At 34.8% G+C, this 22,066-nt stretch overlaps 1 protein-coding gene across 1 annotated transcript; it reads left to right on the forward strand.

The window, feature by feature from the left end:
* The first annotated feature begins 5,383 nt into the window (after window positions 1-5,383).
* On the forward strand, window positions 5,384-11,127 carry LOC107844321 (protein BONZAI 3-like). Its single transcript, XM_047397704.1, has 11 exons — window positions 5,384-5,500; window positions 7,706-7,762; window positions 8,016-8,123; window positions 8,431-8,607; window positions 8,694-8,792; window positions 9,331-9,392; window positions 9,536-9,635; window positions 9,745-9,840; window positions 9,922-10,035; window positions 10,872-10,998; window positions 11,081-11,127. The coding sequence occupies exons 1-11, from the start codon at window positions 5,384-5,386 to the stop codon at window positions 11,125-11,127; spliced, it is 1,104 nt and encodes a 367-aa protein (XP_047253660.1).
* The last annotated feature ends 10,939 nt before the right edge of the window (window positions 11,128-22,066 follow it).

Consider the following 22,066-nt stretch of genomic DNA (forward strand, 5'->3'; position numbering starts at 1 on the left):
TGGAGCTTGGATGAGAGGAGATTGGCTTCCAAGTTTCTCTTGTTGGACTTGATCGAATTGAGGGAGAAGTGACCTACTTAGGTCTTAGGTTGGAGGGCATTTGGTGGCTTGGCTTATGTCTATGTCATTTGGTGGTGGTCTTGGAGGATTGATTGTTTGAGATTTTCGGATGTAGAAACACGAGAATTCCTTCGACTCTCCACTCGATCAAACCTCTCAAGTATAGTAGACATATTCGAGCCCAATTTTTCAAGACCCGCATTCACGTTAGCCATCTCTCAGGAAATAGCATCAAAGTGGGCCAATATGGTGTCCATTATGGCAAAGGAGTTACCTATAAAAAAAGAAAACACGTTAGTTGTAAAACAACATCCTCACTCTCTGCCAAGAACAACAAAAAACACCAAATCTGTTTTTTTATTTTATTTTTCAACCTTCAAGCCTAAGATTGATCTTGTGGGGACAAGATCAAGCAATACTCTGATACTAAATGATACGATACAAACAAAGGAAGGCACAAAAGACTCAAAAACAATCCAAAATTCGAGCACAAAACGAGAATCAATTTGAAAGCAACTTTCGGCCAACAACTACAACACAAGAATCACGAGTTTGTAAAGTCCAACACCCAAAACAGCAACAACAACAACAAAATGATAACAATATAGCAAGAACAACAAGAAACACGGCTTGAGTTAACAAGAAAAAAAACACTACACGAACACAAGATTACAATAAAGAAATAGATAGATAGAATGACAAATGAAGATGTAATCTTAAGAACCCAAGAATGTGGTGCACTCTTGAACCCTTAACACCACACGCAATAATCACCTATCTCTTACGTGACACAAGATCGGATTCCACCTCTCAAGCGTCGACGTTTCCAAGAAAACTACAATCACGAGTGAATCCACACTAGATTTTGCCCTAGTTTCGGTTGGTGGCTTTTCCAAGCCCTAACTATTGTGTTTCAAGTCTTACAAGACTTAAAAATGTCATCAAAAACTACTAAAGAAACCCTAAAATGTTCCTTATATAGTACATTACAAAATAGAAAGTAAAATGACCAAAATACCCTTCAAGGGTGGGGCGTCCATCAAGTGTGAGAAGTGGACTGATTTTTGGTGTGTTTTGGCCATCTTTTACACATCAATTACACACACCAAGTCTTGGGCAAAATATGCACTCTCATAAGTCCATATCCGTGATTATTCTCGTATCACGTGAGTAATTTTGAGAATTGTATAGACATTTTAACTTGAGAGTGAAATTGAAAGAAAATTTTGAAAAAATTTAAGTCAATCAAACAGGAAAAAATAGTTTCCTTCGTACCAAAGACGCTCTCTGTCACATATTGAACATCTGTAGGCATTTATGATGTAATGCCAAATAAAATGCACGTATTTGAAGTTTACCATATTTTGTGGTGAAAAATAAGGCCTTGGGATAAAATGATTGAAGTGTAAAAGTGAATGAATTTGTTGTGTTAGTATTTCCACAAAATGTATAAGAGAACTAGCTATTCCTAAAAAAAACTAACACAACGAAATTTTCCTTATCTGGTCTAAAATATTTGCACCATACTATAAATATTTCATTTGGGAAAAATTGTATCAATAATGCTTGTCTGAACATATTATACTACTAGATATCAGGTTCCGTGCTAGCAGGAGTGTAATATATATTATTTTTTAATCTCGATTTATGCGATAAAAATAAAATTTAGATAATTAATCATATTTTAAATATATTTTTAAATATTTTAAGTTGTTAAATATTGTAATTTATAAATTTTTTGTGTAACTTTTAAATAATATATGTTACTCTCCGTGTCTAAACTTTTGTGCCATTAATAGTCAATTATATTTTAAAAATAATTTAAGTTTTTAATTATTGTGATTTATAATACTTTTTCTTCTATTCTAATTTAAGAGACATTGATATAATTTCGAGAGTTAGTGAAATATTTTATATCTTTTAAGTTTTTTAAGTTAATAATTAATTTATAGGATTTTTTATAAAATACATTACAATTTTTTATTTTGATATTTTAAATTGTTAACTATTATAATTTCTAATACTTTTAATATACTTTTAAATTATATATGTTACCCTCCTTGTTTAAACTTTTATGACATTGATAGTTAATTATATTTTAAAAATAATTTAAATTTTTAATTATTGTGAATTATAATATATTTTTTTCTATTTCAATTTAATTGGTACAATGCTTAGATGATCATAATAATTAATTAGGGGTGATATAGTAAAAGCACGATTGAAATAGTGAAACAGACATGTCTTTAATGACTTATAATAATGAATTGGAAATGATATAATAAAATTACTATAAAAATACTTGTGAAAAAATTAAGTTCAACGAGCTACTGACGCACTTTACCAACTTAACTTTTTTATTTTCAGTTTCAATGTCTATGATGTAACACAAAATATCAAAACACACCAGTCAAGGTATGCTTACTTTCTTCAAGTGGAACATTGTTTACGGTTTTCAGAACCTTGTTGTCCATCTGAGGTATAGAGAAATATACTGCAACTTTAGCTTTCATATGGGTATCAATTTCCCCCTTCCCCTCTTTCTTTTTAGGGGATTGGGGTGAAGACAAGGGGTTTGTAATGAGTACGAATATAAGCCCTTACGTCTCCATAATAATATGAATCCTTAGAGGTCGTTTGATTACTGGTTAGAGAAGATTCATTCATGTATATATTAAGACCGCGCATAATTTTTTAGTACATGTTTTGGTTATAAAAATGAGAAAAAATAATACTGACATAAAATCTAGCTTTGGTTATTCAATATTTGGTTGGTTTTTTGTCTTTTCACTTAAAACATACTTGGTTCATGTTTGTATTTCCGCATAACTAATACATGTATAAGTTATGAGGGCTATGTATTATTTTGGCATAATATATAAATATGATAAACTTGACACTAAATTATAACTTTGACCTTAAACTTTGATAGTGAACAAATAAGATCTTTAACTATTCAAAATCTGAACAAATATGACCTCTGATTTTGCAACCCCTGCGTGAGTTTCACTTGCGCCTATGTGGAAAGCTCATTCAATCACACGGTGCTATATCGTTAAAAGGGCTGACTTGGAGGGAGGTTATATTTGTGCAATTTTGAATAGTTAAAGGTTATATTTGTGCTATGTCAAAGTTTTTTTTTTTGTGTTAAAACTACGTCGTTTTAATTATTATTATTTTATTTATTTCTATAGCAGCAACAACTAGCTTTTTTTTATTAAAAAAAAAAGTCACTAGCAGGGATCGAACCCGCGCAGTAGGCTGAAAGGAAAGCCCAAAAAGATCAAATAACACCACTGGGCTATCTAAGTGCCTTGTTTCATGTGGTTCAACATTAATATACGTACATAAATATAGATTTTCTACCTTATATATACAACGTAATTTTTTTATCGAGGGGGTTCGGATGAACCCCATGGCAACCATGTAGGTCCGTTCCTGCGTTAATTTAATAACGTTTTGATAACGTTAATTTAATAATATTTTAACAACGTTAATTTAATATACTACTACTATCCTTAATAACGTTAATTTAATAATATTTTATTAAAACTATAATTTTTTTATTGTTAGTATAGTTTCATCTTTAATTTAATATTTAAATAAATTATATTTAGATATATTATATAACATAAATTCGCCCACTACTTCATAATATATATACATACCCGTGAGATTTTTTAGTATGAGGCTGACCCACCTAATTAATAAATCTTCAATATTGCTCTTTTTCCGCAATGTCAAAAGAAATTAGATGTCATTTTCATCTTTGAGCCGAAAATAATGAAAAAATAATAGTGAAAGGTCATTTAAAGGTCATGTTTGTGCAGTTTTAAATAGTTAAAGGTCATATTTATGCACTGTCAAAGTTTAAGGTCAAAGTTATAATTTGGTGTCGAGTTTAGGGTTATATTTATATATTATGCCCTTAGATTTTAAGCTTGACGTGCCCAGTTTTGCGTGTCGAACGCGTGCTTTGCCACATAGGATCGAGTGTCATATTTGTGCAGTTTTGAATAGTTAAAGGTCATATTTATGCACTGTCAAAGTTTAAGGTCAAAGTTATAATTTGGTGTCAAGTTTAGGATCATATTTATGTATTATGCCTATTATTTTATGTAGGATAAGAGATGCAATAACTTATACATGAATAGCTAAACCCTGCATGACTAAATCGTGCATAACTAATCCCTACATAACTAATTCCCACATTTGTAATACCTACTTAACTAATCCCTACATTACTATCTATATAACTAATGCATGTATTACTAATACCTACATAACTCTAACCAACAATCAAATGACTCTTTAATGAATAAATTGCCCCCTTTACTCTCACCACAAATTTTTTGTGTCAAATTTTGAGCAGGCTGATACATATATAATTGGTTTTTGTATTTTTTTCTCAATTTAAAATAATTTTTTTTGGTCTTTACTTGATTGACATTAAGGAAGCTCACCTGTGGACATGAGAGGTGTTTGAATGGGCGGATCTACAGTACTACGTATGGGTTCACATGAACGCAATAGCTTTTGCCCAAAACCTATATATATTGTGAGAAATATAACAGAAAATAATATTGAATTATTGTAAGTACATTATTATGCTAAGACCCTATTTGTAGGTGCTACATTCCAATCTTTTTCCAAGCGGGACACTACAGTACAATCTTTTTCCAAGTAGGATTCTGTATACTATTCTTTCTCCTATTCATATTTTAATAATCCCTCCCAAGCTAGTGCATACACACCATATGTACCAAGCTTGTTACAGATGTAATTAATACGATGATTGGTGAGGACTTGAAGATATTTGCCAGTTGATCATTCGACTTTATAAATTTTGTAACAGTATCTCCTGAGAGTATCTTTTCTATGACAAAGTGACAATTAATCTCAATATGCTTAGTCCTCTCATGCTAAACTTGGGTAATTAGTATCTGGACTCTTTGCCTATCTCATGACAAAGTGATGTTTGCTTTTTTAATCTCATCATTAAGAGTTTGGACTTAATCATCGAATTAAACCAAAAGTAGTGATGCATACTAGTAGAAATTGTACTGAACCACCAAAAAAAGCGAAAGGGATTTGAAATTAAAAAATTGACAAAGGTCGCTAGATTAGGATTTTGGTGATCAAAATCCAAAATAAAACTAATGAAAAGGCTCGCAAGGACTGAGCGAACCTATCAGAGAAAGGATTGCTTGAAAAACTAGTGGGCACAAACCTAGAATCGCCGGAACAGTACTAAGATGCTAGACTATTAGATTTGACTATTGAAAAGTGGTCAAATTCTGAGAAAATTATATGCGTAGTAACGATGACGCGACCCAATTGCAAAAGGGATATTGCTAGAAAAGTGGCCGAAAAGTATTTCATGCGTTGTCGCATAGTTAGATCTCGCTGTGTGACGATCTCCTCGGCCGATGAGTGGGAGGTCGATTTATAGTGGTGCTGGTTGGGGTTTGGTCGCAGAGAGACACTAGGCCTCTTGGTGTTGGTTTTCACATGACTGTGATGAAAACTGAAACTACGTAAATCAGATTTGAGGAGTCGCACGGAACTATGAAAAATAGATATGAGGAATCATCGAAAAGATGCATGAAACTAATCTGATCTGTCTACGCAACTCAAATATGAGAAAATAGTAAGAAAAGATGCATGGTGCTACGCAAATCAGATTTGAAAAAGTAGTCATCGGAAATTATGCACGATGCTATGAAAGTTAGAAATCAGAAAGTAGTCACCAAAAAGATGCATGGTGCTACACAAATTAGATATGAGAAAGTAGTCACGAAAGATACATCATTCTACAAAACTTAGATATGAGAAGCCACCAGAAAGAAGCTCGTTGGCCCAACTTTTGCTAATATAAGCATTGTTTAGACTGGCTGCCATATGAGTTATAACTGGAAAACTCATATATGCGATATGTTTAGCTGATTTGGTACATCTTGGGTGATGCCTAGATCTGTGAAGGAAATGTGGTTTTGCTGGAAAACTAGAAGAAGCAGGAGAAAGTACATAGCTTGGAATGTTGTTCCTTTTGTGGATAGTTTGGAGAGAAATAGGAGGACTTTTGAAGGGGTAGAAATGACTTTTGGGCAGTAGAAAAGTAGCCTCTGGTCCCTTATTCATTTTTCATGCTCCCATGTAGTCTATTGTATAGAGGATTGGGTTTCTTTTGTAGAGAATCGTGTCGCGTTGTAGGTTCTTTACTTTTTGATATACTTCTTGAATATGGCTGATTTGGCCTCATGATAAATGAAATTGTTTACTTGATAAAAAAAATATATGAGTTATAATCCCCTGTTGGCTGCAAAAGCTATTTTTGAATCACTACTAAGATCATAAAGCCTCTAATACCACGTGAGAAATATAAGAGAAAGTATTATTGAATTGTTGAATCTACATTATTACTCTAAGACCCTATTCATAGATGCTAATTCAAATACTTTTCCAATGAAACTACATTACAATTCTTTTTAAATATTTGATTGTAGATTATATTATTATTGTACGTTAACTTGACATCGTTGTAGGCAATCTTAAACTTCAAATCTTAGATCTTCGTCTGTTGTTCTTGATGACACAATTAGGAAATGATGCTTTGATTGAAGTAACCAAGAGAAATGTTCTTGTGCATCTTTAGATTTAAACAATTTTTTTCATCCGTTTAAATAGGCAGTTGACTTGTTTCTTTAGCTTGACATTAGATTTTTCTGGATCTAATATTTTCGGCTTCAATTCTTTGAGTCACGTATATTTTTCTACATACCGTTTGTAAAGAGAGAGCGCAGTGTGATTGGCCCTATAATGGAAATAATGGACATGCTTTGTCGTAGAGCTTCGTTAGCAGTGTCGAGCTTTGCTCGTGATTCGACCGGAACTAAGGACCTGAACTGAATGGAATTTCGGCGCTCTCACGTTGCTATCTAAAGAATGAAGAATCGCTACTGAACAAGAGCGAGTGAAGTGAGTAAGCACGGAACAAGCTAAATAAAAGTTGTAGCAACGAGCATAAAGCGAGAAGCAAGCACTTTACACAACACTGGGTATGACTGTTTTGATGTTTCAAATGTAGAACATTTTACTTTTTTCTTTAGCTTGACATTGGATTTTTCTGGATCTAATATTTTTGGCTTCAATTCTTTGAGTCACGTGTATGTTTCTCTAGCTTGATTTAAGATTTTTCTGGATTAATATTTTTGTCTTCCTTTCTTTAGCATTTGAGATTTGAAATTTTTCCTTGGTACTTGAAACATGTATACTAAAAAGAAGGATGGAAGCAAAATGCTTAAGAATCTGTTTTTTTTCTACCAATGTATACTTTCCTGTCTTTGCAGATAAACTCCAAAAGACTGTTCTCGACTTCAACTAATCTATAAATGAACGTAATCTTTGTTCGAAGTTTGTTGGATCAATCAAGCTTGATATGTTCAATTCGAATAATTCTTTGGACTGCTATTCATAAAAAAATAATACATGGAACTGCTAATGTTTAATAATTTTTCCTTTCTCCTTGACCAAATATACATATTTTATGCATAATCTGCTTTATTGATCAGCAAATAAGTTCCAGTGTTTCATTGATATATCTGTCAAGGATTATGGCTAATTCTTAATATTTTCTGCACTGCAGGATCTTAAATTGAAAGACCAAGATTTCCTTAGTGAAGTCAGCTGTGTTCTCTCCGAGGTATGTTATTGCATTTACTTGAGAAACACAAACTCTGCAGCATCCCTGCCATTTCTTATCCTTGTTCCGCTGCTTCTTGGTGATATTGACTCTTGATATTAGTGGAATAGGTGTATTGTAAGTTTGTGTCTACAGACTATCAAATGATGTTAGCAAATGTTAGATCATAGGTCTTGTATTCATATTTCTTTGAGAAGCTTATTATATCATCAGTGGTTTTTCCGGTTTATGTTCTCATGTTTGGCCATGATAGTTGTATTATGGTGAATCACCTGTCTTAGCTAGTGATCGTGATTACAAGGATCTGTGTCCTTCAATGGATATTGTCGTAGAAGCACTACAAGTGCACAAAGGCAGTAATGTAAGCTGATTGTATTTAAAAGTTTTTATGTCGTCCAATATCTGCATATGCACCTACACAACATGTTGTGCTTGTTGAAGGGGGACATTTCTGGATATTGAATTTCGTGGTAGGTTTTAATTACAGCTTCCTGTATATGAGACATGCTTATCATTTACAATCCCCCAGCAACTCCAAAAATTTCCTTGATTGAATTGTCAAGTAGTTACTACACCTCAGATTCACTAACTACTGCAATATCATATATTTGTTAGCATCATGATATTGGAGATTTTACACACTTTCATACCTTTTTATCTTACTGCAGAATGTAACCAAGTGCAGCCGATGTTTAACACTGAATCTACACAACAGGAATGGCCATGTGCCGAAAAACTTAGGGGGAATTACTGTTCTTGCAGAAGAAACAGTCACTTCAAGAACTGCTGTAGAGATGACATTGCAATGTACCAACCTGGAAAACAAGGATTTATTCTCAAAAAGTGTATGTAACAGAAATTGTACTTTCTTATGTATCTTCTTGGTGTTTTCAGTCTCATTTGTTCCTTGTCTTATATTTTCTTCCTTCAGGATCCTTTTTTGAGAATATCTAGGATTACTGAAACTGGAGGTTCTGTTCCAATTTGCAAGACAGAAGTCGATAATAATAACCTGAACCCCCATATGAAGGCCTGTCTGTCTAACTATGCAACAATTTGTGACTAAGGTAGTTTCTCCTTTGAGAAGGTAAATTGCTTGCTGCTTGATTTATCTGGTTGAACTCTATCACCCTTCGACCATTGATACTTTGATTGCTTTTAACATTGCATGTGCCTGGTGCAATGTCATTCTAGCTGACGGTTCTTTCAGTTGGCTTTTGTGTTGTTTCTATCTGATCTTCAGTGTCTTTTGATGAAAGATAAAGACAAAATTGGAGCATACGTTGCAGTAATAGGCTTAAATATTTTTTAAAAAAAGGGTCATCCGGTGCACTAAAGCTCCTGCTATGCTCTGAGTCCGGAGAAGGGATGGACCACAAGGGTCTATTCTGCGCAATCTTACTTTGCTTTTCTGTTAGAGGCTTTTTCCATGGCTTGAACCTGTGACATCCTGATCACATGGTAGCAACTTTACTAATTGCTCCAAGGCTCCCCTTCCTAATAGGCTTAATATTATCTCACTATTTATTTTTGTTTTGGATCTTAGTAGGTCTTTCTGTTTCTTGCAGGATAATCCATTAGTTATAGGTTGCTTCGACTTTAACAGCAGTGGAAATCATGTTCTCCTTGGGTACCTGTTCAGTATATAAATTATAGCTTGTCGTTTATTTTTTTTGGTTTCAGTTATGGCATCTCTTATTACTTGTCATAGATTTTTTCTTCTTTTCATTTTTTATGTTTCTTAAGAGTTAAAGATCACCACTTTTAATGCAGGAAATTACAAAAAACAGTGGCAGACCTTGAAAATTTTCACAAGAGCAGAGTTCGTGCAAATTTTATCTCACAACCTTCTGGTTTACGGGGTAATGAAAAGGTAAACTTTCCTCAGTAGTTGATCGTTCCTTTTTTGGGGGGTGGGGGGTGTAGGGTGGGTTTGGTTGCTAATTTTTATGTAATATTTTCACCTGTTTGACTGCTTTCAGGTCCTGAAAGGTCAACTTCTTGTTGAAGGATATGCTGAGAAGCAGCTCTATAGTTTTCTTGACTACATTTCTAGTGAATTTGAGCTTAGTTTTATGGTTGCTGTGGATTTTTACTGGCGAAAGCACTATAAAATCTTTTCATGCTTTTTTTTTAATTTTTAATTGGCCTGGTTTAAGACTCTTTCGCTGATGCATTTGAACATACAATGCCTAGCTTCAAATGGAAATCCTCGCAGCCCTGATTCCTTGCATTATGTTGATCCTTCTGGCTGTTTGAATGCTTACCAGAGGGTAAGATGATTCTTTACTGACTACATGTTCTTTACATTCCAATATTTCATTGCCTAATAACAGGACAGCTGAATGTTATTTGTGCCCCAGGGAGAAGAGAAACATATAATAAGAATATTGTGACCCATGATATTTGTGAGCACTTTATGAAGTTTTAGGCTCTAGTGACGAATTTGTCCAATTGTTATGCCCAATAGCAATGTTATCTTAATGATTGAGCATTGTTTGCTTGGAATATGACACTATGCACATTTAAATTCGATATTACCTGAAACTTTCTGATCTATTACAAAATCTTAGTGTTCTGGGTCTAGCTATGCAAATAACAACAACTACACCTCAATCCTAAACAAGTTAGGGCTGTTTATATGAATCCCAAATCTTCATTTAAGCTCATTTCATATGCAAACTAATAGAAACTTAGGCCCCATTTGGCTATGAAAATCATAATTTTCCGAAGTTGGAGTTGGAATTGAAGTTGAAGTTGAAGTTGGAGTTGGAGTTGTTTTTGACCATGAATATAAATTTAAGTTATTTTTGAAATTTTGTGAGAGAAGTATGAGTGAAAAAGGTGAAAACAAGTAGAACTTGTTTTCACTTTTCCAAATACAGTACCGAAATTGTATTTAAAATTCTCATGGTCAAACACATAAAGTTTTCTGTATTTAAAATTCTCATGGCCAAACACATAAAGTTTTTCACCTTTTACACTAAAGTGAAATAATTTTTCAGAATAAAGTAAAACTTTTCATGGCCAAACTACTACTTAGTTGTCATGCTCAGAATCTGCATGCTAAAAAAGTTTTGCTGATTGTTGGTCATTGTATTCGTTACAGGCTATTATGGAGGTTGGAGATGTCATACAATTCTATGATTCTGATAAGCTCTTTCCTGCTTGGGGATTTGGTGGCAAGGCATATGATGGAACAATATCTCACTGTTTTAACTTCGGTGGAGGTCCAGGTGCGTCTGAGGTATTGTTAATCAGCTCTGGTATTTAGAGATTTACAGGTTGTGAGTCATTTTATATATTACATTCCTCCAGTTCGTTTATCTGTCACTTTGGCTTATAATAGTACAAAAAAGCATTAATTGTTTTTTCAGTTCCTTCATTACTTCTACGCCAAGAAGGCACACTGGCATTAATTACTCTTAAGGAAGAGAGAAAGGGTAATCTAGTCAAATACAACAAGAATAACAACATACCTAGTGTAATCCCACAAGTAGGGTCTGAGGAGGTGGATGTACTCAGATCTTACCCCTACCTTTGTGGAATAGAGAAGCTATTTCTATAGACTGTCTGATACTAGATTCTACTCGATAGCAGGATTTCAATGGACTCGAGGATCGAAAATACTGTCTCAGGAGTAACTAACTCGGGAGAAACAGTTAAAAAGAAGAAGAACAGAGAACAAATTTAGAGGGAAGAAAGTAATTTCTATATATGAAATGAATGTGATTACATGTTTATATAAAGCTCATGAATTCACTAACCAATCAGCTCAACTACTAGAGTTAGTTATAACTGCTTAACTAACTATCTAACTAACTACACTGTAGCAACCACACTGTTAACTAATTGCTGGACATATTACAATTTTCTACTTGTAAATATTGTGTATCAGTACTCCCCTCATACAAAAGATCCTTGACCTCAAGGATCAAATAAAGGAAACCTAGTGTTCAGTACACTAGCAAATTCCAAAGTAGCAATATCAGCGGTACACCAGTCTACTTGATCAACACCTGTGCAACAACCTTATTCTCTTTCTTTACCATCCTTCTTTGTAAGACTAGCTCAGGTTCAGGACAATGAGGATATACCAAGTCAACTGTAGGATGATAGGAGATCTGTGGAGGCAACTCATAACATTTCTTTAACAAAGAAACATGGACAGTAGGATGTAACTTGACAGAATCAGGTAGAAAAAGAGTGTAGGCAATCGGACCAACTCTTTTAATGATCTGTAAAGGTCCATAAAACTTAGCAGCTAGCTTATGTGAGGCATAATTAGTGATAGTAACCTGTTTGTAGGGATGAACCTTGAAGTAAACCCAGTCTCCCACCTCAAAATTCCTATCAGTTCTATGAGCATCAGCCAGTTGTTTCATTCTTATCTGAGCTCTGGTAAGATGGTGCTTAAGCAACTGAAGTTTGAGCTCTTTATTTAGCAGGGTGTTATCAACTTCAGTTGAAGCTGATTCACCAGGAAGGTAAGGCAAATGTAGTGGTGGAGGTCTGCCATACAAAGCCTCATATGGTGTTGTCTGAATAGCTGAATAATGAGAGGTATTATACCAATACTTATCCATAGAAAGACAAGAAAACCAGTTCGATGCATCCTCATTGCAGTAGCATCTCAAGTGCGTCTCTAAACATCTGTTTAAAACTTCAGTTTGACCATCAGATTGGGGGTGATATGCTGAAGATGTATGCAACTTAACACCTAGTAATGTGAATAATTCCTGCCAGAAAGAACTGATGAAGACAACATCCCTGTCACTGGTGATAGCATCAGGCAATCCATGCAACTTCACAACATTATCCATGAAAGCTTTGGCAACAGTTTGAGTTGTATAAGGATGCTTGAGTGGAAGTAAATGCCCATACTTACTGAGTCTGTCCACTACTATAAGAATCACCTCATAACCATGAGACTTAGGTAACCCATCAATAAAATCCATGCTAATTTGAGACCATACCACATCAGGGATAGGTAAAGGTTGTAAAAAACTAGGATATGCAGCTAAATCAGACTTGTTCTTTTGGCAAACATCATAGCCTTGAATGAATTTCTGCACCTCCCCTCTTATGTTCTTCCAATAAAAAAGTGTAAGTAGTCTCCTTAATGTAACTTTAACACCTGAGTGACCACCTTGAGGGCTAGTATGCCATAATGATATGATCTTTTTTCTCAAATCTGGATCCCTGCCAACCACTAACCTACATTTCTTTCTTAGCTGACCATGACTCCAGGTGAATTGCCTGTAAGTTGTAGGATTCTGCTATAAGTGAGATTTTGCAGATCAATATCAGCATCCCAACTAGCTACAATAGCTTGAAATAAATCAGTATTTGTAGGTGAAATGAACAAGGCTAGCAACTCAGCTCCAGTGACTCTTGACAAGGCATTAACCACTTTATTATCAACTCCTCTTTTGTACTTTATAGAGTAGCCAAAGGCATTAGCTTAGTCAACCATAACAACTGTGAATTAGTGTGTAGCTTTTGCTCCTTAAGGAACTTCAGAGTCTTCTGATCAGTCCTTATTATAAACCTTTGCCCTAATAAGTATTGAGACCACTTAGTGATGGCTTGAACAATTGCTAATAATTCTCTATCGTATACTGATAGTGCAGCATGCTTAGGGGCCAAATCTTTGCTTATAAAAGCAATTGGATGCCCTTCTTGCATAAGTACAACACCTATTCCAAATCCACTAGCATCAGTCTCTATAACAAATGTCTTTTTGACATCAGGAAAAGCAAGAACAAAAGCCTGTGTCAATTCCTCCTTCAAGTGATCAAAAGCTTTTTGGGCTATGGATGACCATTGAAAGTTATTTTTCTTTGTTAAATCATTTAAAGGTTTGCTGATTACACCAAACCCTTGTATGAACCTTCTGTCGTAACCAACTAGTCTTAAGAACCCTTTTAATTGTTTAAGAGTAGATGAAATAGGCCATCTCCTCACTGCTTCAATTTTTTGAGGATCTGTTAATACTCCCTCTGATGATATAAAGTGGCCAAGGTACTCAATTTTTTGAACTCCAAAGAGACACTTGCTTCTCTTGGCAAATAAATGATGCTTGGTCATCTCTTCAAACACAGACCTTAGATGTGCTATATGTTCCTCAATAGTTCTACTGTAAACCAAGATATCATCAAAGAAAACTAGCACATATTTCCTGAGAAATTTCTGAAATACAAAGTTCATCAACCCTTGTAATGTAACAGGTGTATTGGATAAGCCAAAAGGCATCACTAAGTATTCAAAGTGTCCTGAATGAGTTCTAAAAGCAGTTTTGGGCACATCTTCTGTAGCCATTCTTAGTTGATGATAGCTAGATCTTAAGTCGATCTTTGAAAATAATTTTGATCCTCCTATCTCATCCAATAGATCTTCAATAATAGGAATAGAGAACTTGTTCTTCACAGTAAACTTATTCAGGTCCCTATAGTCAACACATAATCTCTAAGTGCCATCTTTCTTACCCACTAGAACTACTAGAGATGCAAATGGACTACAACTAGGCTGTATAATCCCCTACTCTAACATCTACTGCACCAGTCCTTCTATAATATCCTTCTTAATGGAAGGGTATCTGTAAGGTCTTTTGTTTGTAGGTTCAGTTCCAGCTTGCAGGACAATCCTATGATCAAACACCCCCTGGAAGATGGTAGACCACTAGGTTCTTCAAACAACTTGTGAAACTCCAATAACAAATCCAATAAAGCTTGATTATTTTCAGGTACACTTTCATCAACATCTATTGAATGCTCCCTCATTTGTTCACTTTCCATAGGCATCACTTGAATCATACAAAGTTGGGATTGATTACCTGAGTATTTAGCCAGCTTGCTAGCACTTGAAGTCTGCACCTGATTCCCAGCACCTCTTAGTACATATTTCCTGCCTTTGTACCAGAATTCCATTGTCAGATTTCTGAAGTTCATCTTGATATCATCCAAGGTCAACAACCATTGCACCCCAAGCACTACACCACAAAATCCCAAGGGTATCAGTAGAAAGTCTGCTGAAAACTCAGCTCCTTGCAACAACCAAGTGATGGTTGTTATTTTATCTATTTTCATGCTTTCATTAGCTGCATCAACCATTTGTAGACTAATAGATCTTACTGCACACCCTAGCTGTTGTACTAAGTCAGGGTCTATGAAGTTATGAGAACTTTCCATGTCTATTAATATATGCAACCCTTTCTTAGCATAGTATCCAGTCACCTTTAGAGTCCTAAAACCTAAGGATCCATTTAAAGCATGAATGGAGATCTTCATATGTTAAACAGGTTGAGATAACTCTAACTTGCTCTCCTCTTCCTCATGCACTTCTACCTCAGTTTCATTCAGTACATTATCTGCTTCATCTACTTCTTCCAATTCTAACAAATACAATTGTTTAGAAGTCTTACAATTATGCCCTACAGTATACTTTTTATTGCAAAAGTAGCATAATCCCTTTGCTCTCTTTTCATTGATTTTCTCCAGGCTCAACCTTCATCTATTCAGATTCTTATTAAAGATTCCTTGAGTTGAATTAGGGATAGGTAGTATAGGTTTATTACTGAAATTTTTCTGATCTCCTATTTTTATTGAACTAAGTACAGAATGTGAACTTACTAGAGGTTTAATAACATCCAAGTATGCCTCCTGCAATCTTGCATTTCTGTAAACTTGAGATAAGGAAGTGGGGTTGGTAATCTTGACAGGAGTGTTGAGTTCTGGTGATAGTCCCCCAATGTAGCAACTAATTGCATTCTCCTCAGACAAATTCACTCTTGTAAGATGTCTTTCAAACATAGCTTGATATTCTTTGACAGTGCCTACTTGTTTAATCTTCTTTAACTCCTCCACAGGGTCATCAAAATCAGATTCAAATCTTTCCACCAATGCCATCACATACTCATTCCACCCTATAGATTAAAGATATTGTCGATATCTCATGAAGGATAAATTTCATTGAAGTTCTTCTCCTTCCAAGTGCAATGTGGCTATAGTAATTTTCTCATAAGTAGGGACCTTTTCCATTGCAAAAAATTACTCAATCTTGAACAACCAAGAGCGTAAATCATCCCCTATAAGCTTCAAAAATTCCATTCGTGACGACTTCAAAAAATTAGATTGGGGATTATGATAACTGCCAGGGCTTTGATCCTTGTTGCCTCTCACCTCAGATTGCCTAGCTTTGGATGGTTCACCTTGTCCTACTGGTGATTTTTTCCTTTGATTTTTTGCAGAATTCATCAAATATTCCTTCAATTCCAGAACCACCTGGTCCAATTTCTTTAGAGTAGTAACTTTCCTTATCAAATTTCCCATATCTGTGGCTAATTTCTGCACCATTTCTCATAATTCAACCACTTCAGAAGCAGAATTCTCTGAAGATCTTGCTGTCTTTGTCATCGTAAATCCAAGGAAAGTATGCTCTGATACCAATGATAATAGATTCTACTTGATAGCAGGAGTTCAATGGACTCGAGGATCGAAAATACTGTTTCAGGAGTAACGAACTCGAGAGAAACAGTTAAAAAGAAGAAGAACAGAGAACAAATTTAGAGGGAACAAAGTAATTTCTATATTTCTATATATGAAATGAATGTGATTACATATTTATATAGAGCTTATGAATTCAGTACCCAATCAGCTCAGCTATTAGAGTTAGTTATAACTGCTTAACTAACTGTCTAACCAACTACACTGTAGCAACCACACTGTTAACTAATTGCTGGACATATTACAATTTCCTACTTGTGATTATTATGTATCACCGTCGGCTTAAAAGGAATGTCACCGAAGCACGATTGCAAGAAAAATATAACAATCAAATATTAATCTAGTCAAATACTGATTATAATTAATGTTATCAAATGGGTTTCTTAATGAATGTGTGCCAAAACTTAAACGATGGACAAAGGGTCTGAGAGAGTATTTTATGGCTCTAATTTTTTATCGACTAGCATTGCTGAAGTTTGCAAAGATATCAGAGACCTGACTGTCGCTCTCAGAATGGTAGTAGCACTGAAGATCTGAAGATATTTAGGGATGACTTATATAACTGTCATGAGGTTCTTATAATAGCAATATTTAGTTTGTGGTTACCTTATGACCTTCCCAAATGGCACCTTTAGATCTCAAAATCAGTTTTCTATGATAGTGCAATGCCTTTGATAATTTCCTTTTCTCTTACCTTCTTTTTGATGAATAATTTCCTTTTTCCTTTTTGATTTTTTCACAAGTGGAAGGTGTGGGAGGTATTATGGATGATTATGCTAGTGCGTTGCAGAATTTTACCCTTTTTGGACCCACATTGTTTGGGCATGTAATTAACAATGTGCCGAAATTACTGCCGAGTCCCTCAAATATAACCAGAGAAAATATTTTGTCCTTCTCATTATAACGATCATTAATGGATCAAAACTGGATTATCTTTCAATGTCAGATTTCTAAGTTTATCTGGTGATCTTAATCTTTTAGTATGGTGTCTTACCGATGTGCAAGAAACAAAAGATGCTCTAGTGAGGGCATTCGGCTTGCCACTTTCAATCCTTATTGTAGGAGTCGGCAGTGCAGATTTTCCACAAATGGAAGTAAACTCTTACCACAGTACTCAAACCTCTAAATTAGACGGCAGGATGTTTACCTGTTATCTAGACTACAATTGTAGTGATATCAGTAACTAATCATGTTAATTATTTTTTTCAGTTTCTTAAAACAATACTAAAAAACTTAATATTAATTAATATGTGGTACAACTGTAGTATCAGAGCCTACAGTTCAAAGGTCCAGTTGTTTGGTGAAATGAGGTTGAAGAGAAGTTCATGGCGGTTCAAACCAATTTGCAATCAATTTGATGATAATGAGGATTTTTATCGAACTACATGTGGAGAACAAGTTTCAACTATATTTTCAATATTCCTGCTACTGCATCTTAAAAAATAAAAATAAAATATTACTTTTAAACTAATTTTTAACCATGATCTTTTAACCTTTATTTTTAACTATGGTAAGCAGCAGTTATAAAGATTATATCAAGAACGATTTTCATGCTTGTGATGTGAAGAAGGCGGATCAAGTGAAAAAAGTCAAGCCAAAAAAGAGAGATTTATTAGGGTTTTTGCCCTGATTTTCTTACTAAGTTTAAGTTTTACTTTTCTTAGAAGGAAAATAAAAGTAATACCATAATTACTTTTACTTTTCCTAAAAGGAAAATATAAAACTTTTTCAGATTTGGCTAACCTCTTTCTAATGGTTTTGGACCTCTAGAAATAGAAAATCCCTATAACACCCCGTATTTTCGGGCTAGAGTTTAGACCGTCGTACCTACGTATATAGACCCGAACTGAATTATTCTTTATTAACATAAGTGTGGTAATCACTCCTATCATAATGCCCCGTAAAAATTCTCGAGTCGATTTTATTTTTAGTGTTATGTTTGAGAGGATAACAACTAGAACATTGTTCTAAGTGTAGAATAAAGACTTAGTTTTATTTTTAACTCTAAATCTTCGGGATACAACTTTTCAGTCTTCCCGACCTCTGATTTTAGAAATTTTTGTTGCGTTGTGATCGGGGAAGTTAATGGTACACCTCGAAAGAGTTTTAGAATTGTTAGAAGGGCTTAAGGACACGTTTGGGATTCCATTCTAGTAGCTGCGCGCGATTGGCCTACGACGCCTGCTAAATCGCGTGTGATGGACCTTAGCCCGTGATTGAGCGGGCAACGCCTGCTTAATCGCGTTGCTCTAGACCAGGCGGCGCCTGGTGGATCGCCCCAGGCCTTTTTCAGTGAGTCCTCTGAATTTTAATGGCATTTTGGTAATTAACCATTCCCCAATCATCTTAAACGCGGGATTTAATCCCTCAAACACCATAATACACATACTTTCCCCAAAATTATTCAAGAACTCTCTCTAGAGTTTAAAAATAAAAATCCAAGTAGTTTAAGAATCATTCAAAACAAATTAGTGATTCAGAATCCCCAATCCACAAGCTTCAAGAATTATCCGTTATTTTCTGAAATAGAGGTACGCTGGGTTTTCCTAAATTCTCATGGGCTTAGATAAATCATGTTTTAGAATGGTTTTTTTGAAACTATATATATACATATATATATATTCATGTATTAGATGTTTTAATATCATTGTTTTGGTCTTTTAACCATCCCCAAAGTGATTTGAGAATATGTATGTATGAAAACATGTATTTTGATTTCTTATTGAGAGCATGACTTTTGGTTAGTTCCCTCTTATTATGAATTTTCAGGTTTTTCATAGCATATGAATTGTTTTGGAATACATTCTTGAAAAGCACTATATGAAATGGTTGAACTCTTGTTATGATTTGAAGGTGGTTTTAAATCACTAAAGAGGGAATTTAGCATGAATGTTTAATGTTCATAATGCATGTAATGAAAGAGTGCATGGATTTGCTAAAGGCATTAGACCACCATATGTTTGATAAAGTTTTTGCATAATTTTGACTTGAGTTTCGGAACACAAAATCTTCTATATCAGTTGCATGTTTTTGGGTGGTCTAAGCTATGCTTTAAATTAAAGATTTAGATTAATGTATTATGGCTCAGAAATCATGACTTGCAAGTCTTGGTATGACGATACCAATTCAGAACAATGCCATATCAGACTCAGACTAATAGACATTTCAGACTTTCATGATTTTAGACATTCAGAATGTTGCATGTACAGAAAAGGTTAAAAATGGGCATACAGAGATGTTAGGTGGCTTCCTGAAGAGGGCTTGAGTTCAAGCAACTCGTTGCCTAGAACCGTGGTTTGCCGATCCAGGTATATTATTATACGCTGACTTAAGTATCGTGTGGCGTATTAGACTCAGAAACTCCAACCCTTGTGGCACACTTGGGTTGGGGGTTTCTCCGCCGAGTCAATGGCGGATTCCATATAGCCCGTGGAATATTAGACTTGTAGGGGAGTGCCACCTAACTCAAAAGTAATACAAAGATTAGAAATTATTTTGACAAGAATGTCGTATGATTTTCGAATGATGCTTATGTGTTTTCAGAAAATATTTTATTCATGATGTGTTGCTAAAAATTACTCTCATCTATTATATATATGTTCAAATACTTTATTTTGGATTGCTTCGCATGCCAGTACATTTGTGCTGACCCCCTCCTTCCAGGTTCTGAGACACAATCTAGGGGTCCAGCTAATCAGTAGATACTTTCAGATTGCAGACCGGATTTTGCAGTGGGGAGCCTTCTATTATTTAGATGGCCTAGTCATGTCCGACTTTTATTATTATTTATGTTTTGGTCTATTGAGGGCCTTGTTCCAGTTTTCAGACAGCTTGTTTAGTTTAGAGTAGAGATTTTGCAGACTGAGTCATATAGTATTATTCAGATATATTTTCAGTTTCAGTATTATTATCTTATTCAGATTGACCATGTTTCTGTTTCATATTTCTATTTCCGTATTATCTTTTATTATATGAATATTGTGCATGATTACCAGATAGACAGAGGGCGTCTCGGGCCTTCATGGTTTGGGAATGCTCGTCACGGTCAGGGCACCGGCTCGGGTCGTGAAAAATTTTGTATCAAAGCACGGTTCATGGTCCTAGGGTGTCTGCGAAATCGCGTCGGGTAGAGTCTTGTTTATGGGTGTGTAGCACGCCACACTTATAAGCAGGAGGCTACAAGGCATTTCAGAATGTCTCTCTTTCTTTATGTTCTAGTTCGTGCAACAGAATCAGAATGTTCCTCCTTCATACTCTAATTCGTGCTATGGTGATGTCCATACGAAAGTAAAATCATCCCAAATTCTTTCCTTACTCGGATGTTCTCAGACCCATCATATTACTAGGGTGATTCAAGTGCAGAAGTTTAGAGTCTAAATGGTATTATCCCTTTAGATCGCGTTATATAAGATCTTAAAATCGTGCAAGGACTTGAGAAGAGGCCGTTATTGCTTCAGAGTGTATTGGTTCTAGTGTGAACCTTGATCTTTACAAAATCATACTTTTCATCCTTCTGTATTGAGTATATTCGGCCCTTTTCAGAAATTTATGTTGTAGATGTCATGCTTAAGGGAAAAGATGTGTAGTAGAAGTGTTGGAATTGTATTTCAACCCAAATAGTAGTATAAGTTAAAGTGTTGGTGGCATGACCTATTGGTAGCTAGTAGCGTGTGTGGATTGTATGATAATCTGTGGGGAAAATATTTGACTCAGATTTTCTTCTATACAAAGTAAGATTTGTATTCTCAGATTATGGAATATTGTGTGACAAGTTTCTATCTCTTGAAAATATTTTATCATCTTGTTGATGAAACTAAAAAGTCTAGTGAAGCTGTGTGGGGATCTTTCAATTCACTAGCATAGTTGCCTTGTCATTCATTTCATTTTCTTATTTAAACAACAAAAAAATCAAAGTCTAGTGAAGCTGTGTAAGGCCTATTTCAATTCACTAGTAGTTTGCCGTTCAACGTGTTGTTCTTGTGTTGGTTGAATATATGTATAGCTGAATCTTTTTGCATAAGATAGAGTTGGTAATGAAGCGATTTGTCCATGTGTGTTAGTTTATTAGTAGAAAATAGAGAATGAGTTATTAGCTGAGGTGAATTATCCTTGCTTGAAGTATGAAAATGGCCAGATTAGCCAGTAGGTTATAAGTATAGACTCATGGTTGTTGTGGACTTTGAAGGTAGTGTAAATGTATGCTTGGGTAAGTAATTGTGATGTAAGAAAGCATTATAAGTAGATACGATTGTACGGGGTTATAATATAAGGATAAGGTTGACCATATCTATTATGCGGATTTAACCCCCTTGACCCTCTTTTCATTGGTAGTTGTAAACTAGTGCTACTTGTGAGAAGGTATGTAGTAGATTTTTGAGATATTTGGGTAGAATGTCCCAATTTGATGGATTAGTATATTTATATTATGTTGCATTTTTCATTGGTGGTAAATGATTGATACTAAACTATAGGCCTGAATTTAAATGGTGTGGTGGTAGATAGTGGCAAGACTTTGATGATGCATGTTTTGTCGGATTAAATTAGTAGGCTTGATGTGCTGAAATAGTACATGCTAATGGATTATGATAAGGAAAATCGTTAGGTCATGATCGATTATTGTGGTTATGAAGTTCTAGTGCACTAGTGTTTCGTGATGTTTATTTATAGTTTCCAAGTGAAAATTTTGTGTAAGGTTGGGTTGTAAATCATGCATAGCACTAGATATTAAGTTTGAATAGTTGATGTCCATGAATGTGGATGTGAAGATTTCTTGGTTAATGAATACTAGTTGTATAGAAGT

The sequence above is a fragment of the Capsicum annuum genome, chromosome 10, assembly GCF_002878395.1.
Source record: "Capsicum annuum cultivar UCD-10X-F1 chromosome 10, UCD10Xv1.1, whole genome shotgun sequence".
Lineage (NCBI taxonomy): Eukaryota > Viridiplantae > Streptophyta > Magnoliopsida > Solanales > Solanaceae > Capsicum > Capsicum annuum.

Bases quoted from the DNA above. Each gene is read 5' to 3' on its own strand.
- LOC107844321 (XM_047397704.1), top strand. From the start codon at position 5,384: ATGACGCGACCCAATTGCAAAAGGGATATTGCTAGAAAAGTGGCCGAA. The intron at 7,763-8,015 runs GTATGTTATTGC...TGGCCATGATAG, and splicing joins TCAGCTGTGTTCTCTCCGAG to TTGTATTATGGTGAATCACC. The intron at 10,036-10,871 runs GTAAGATGATTC...TATTCGTTACAG, and splicing joins GTTTGAATGCTTACCAGAGG to GCTATTATGGAGGTTGGAGA.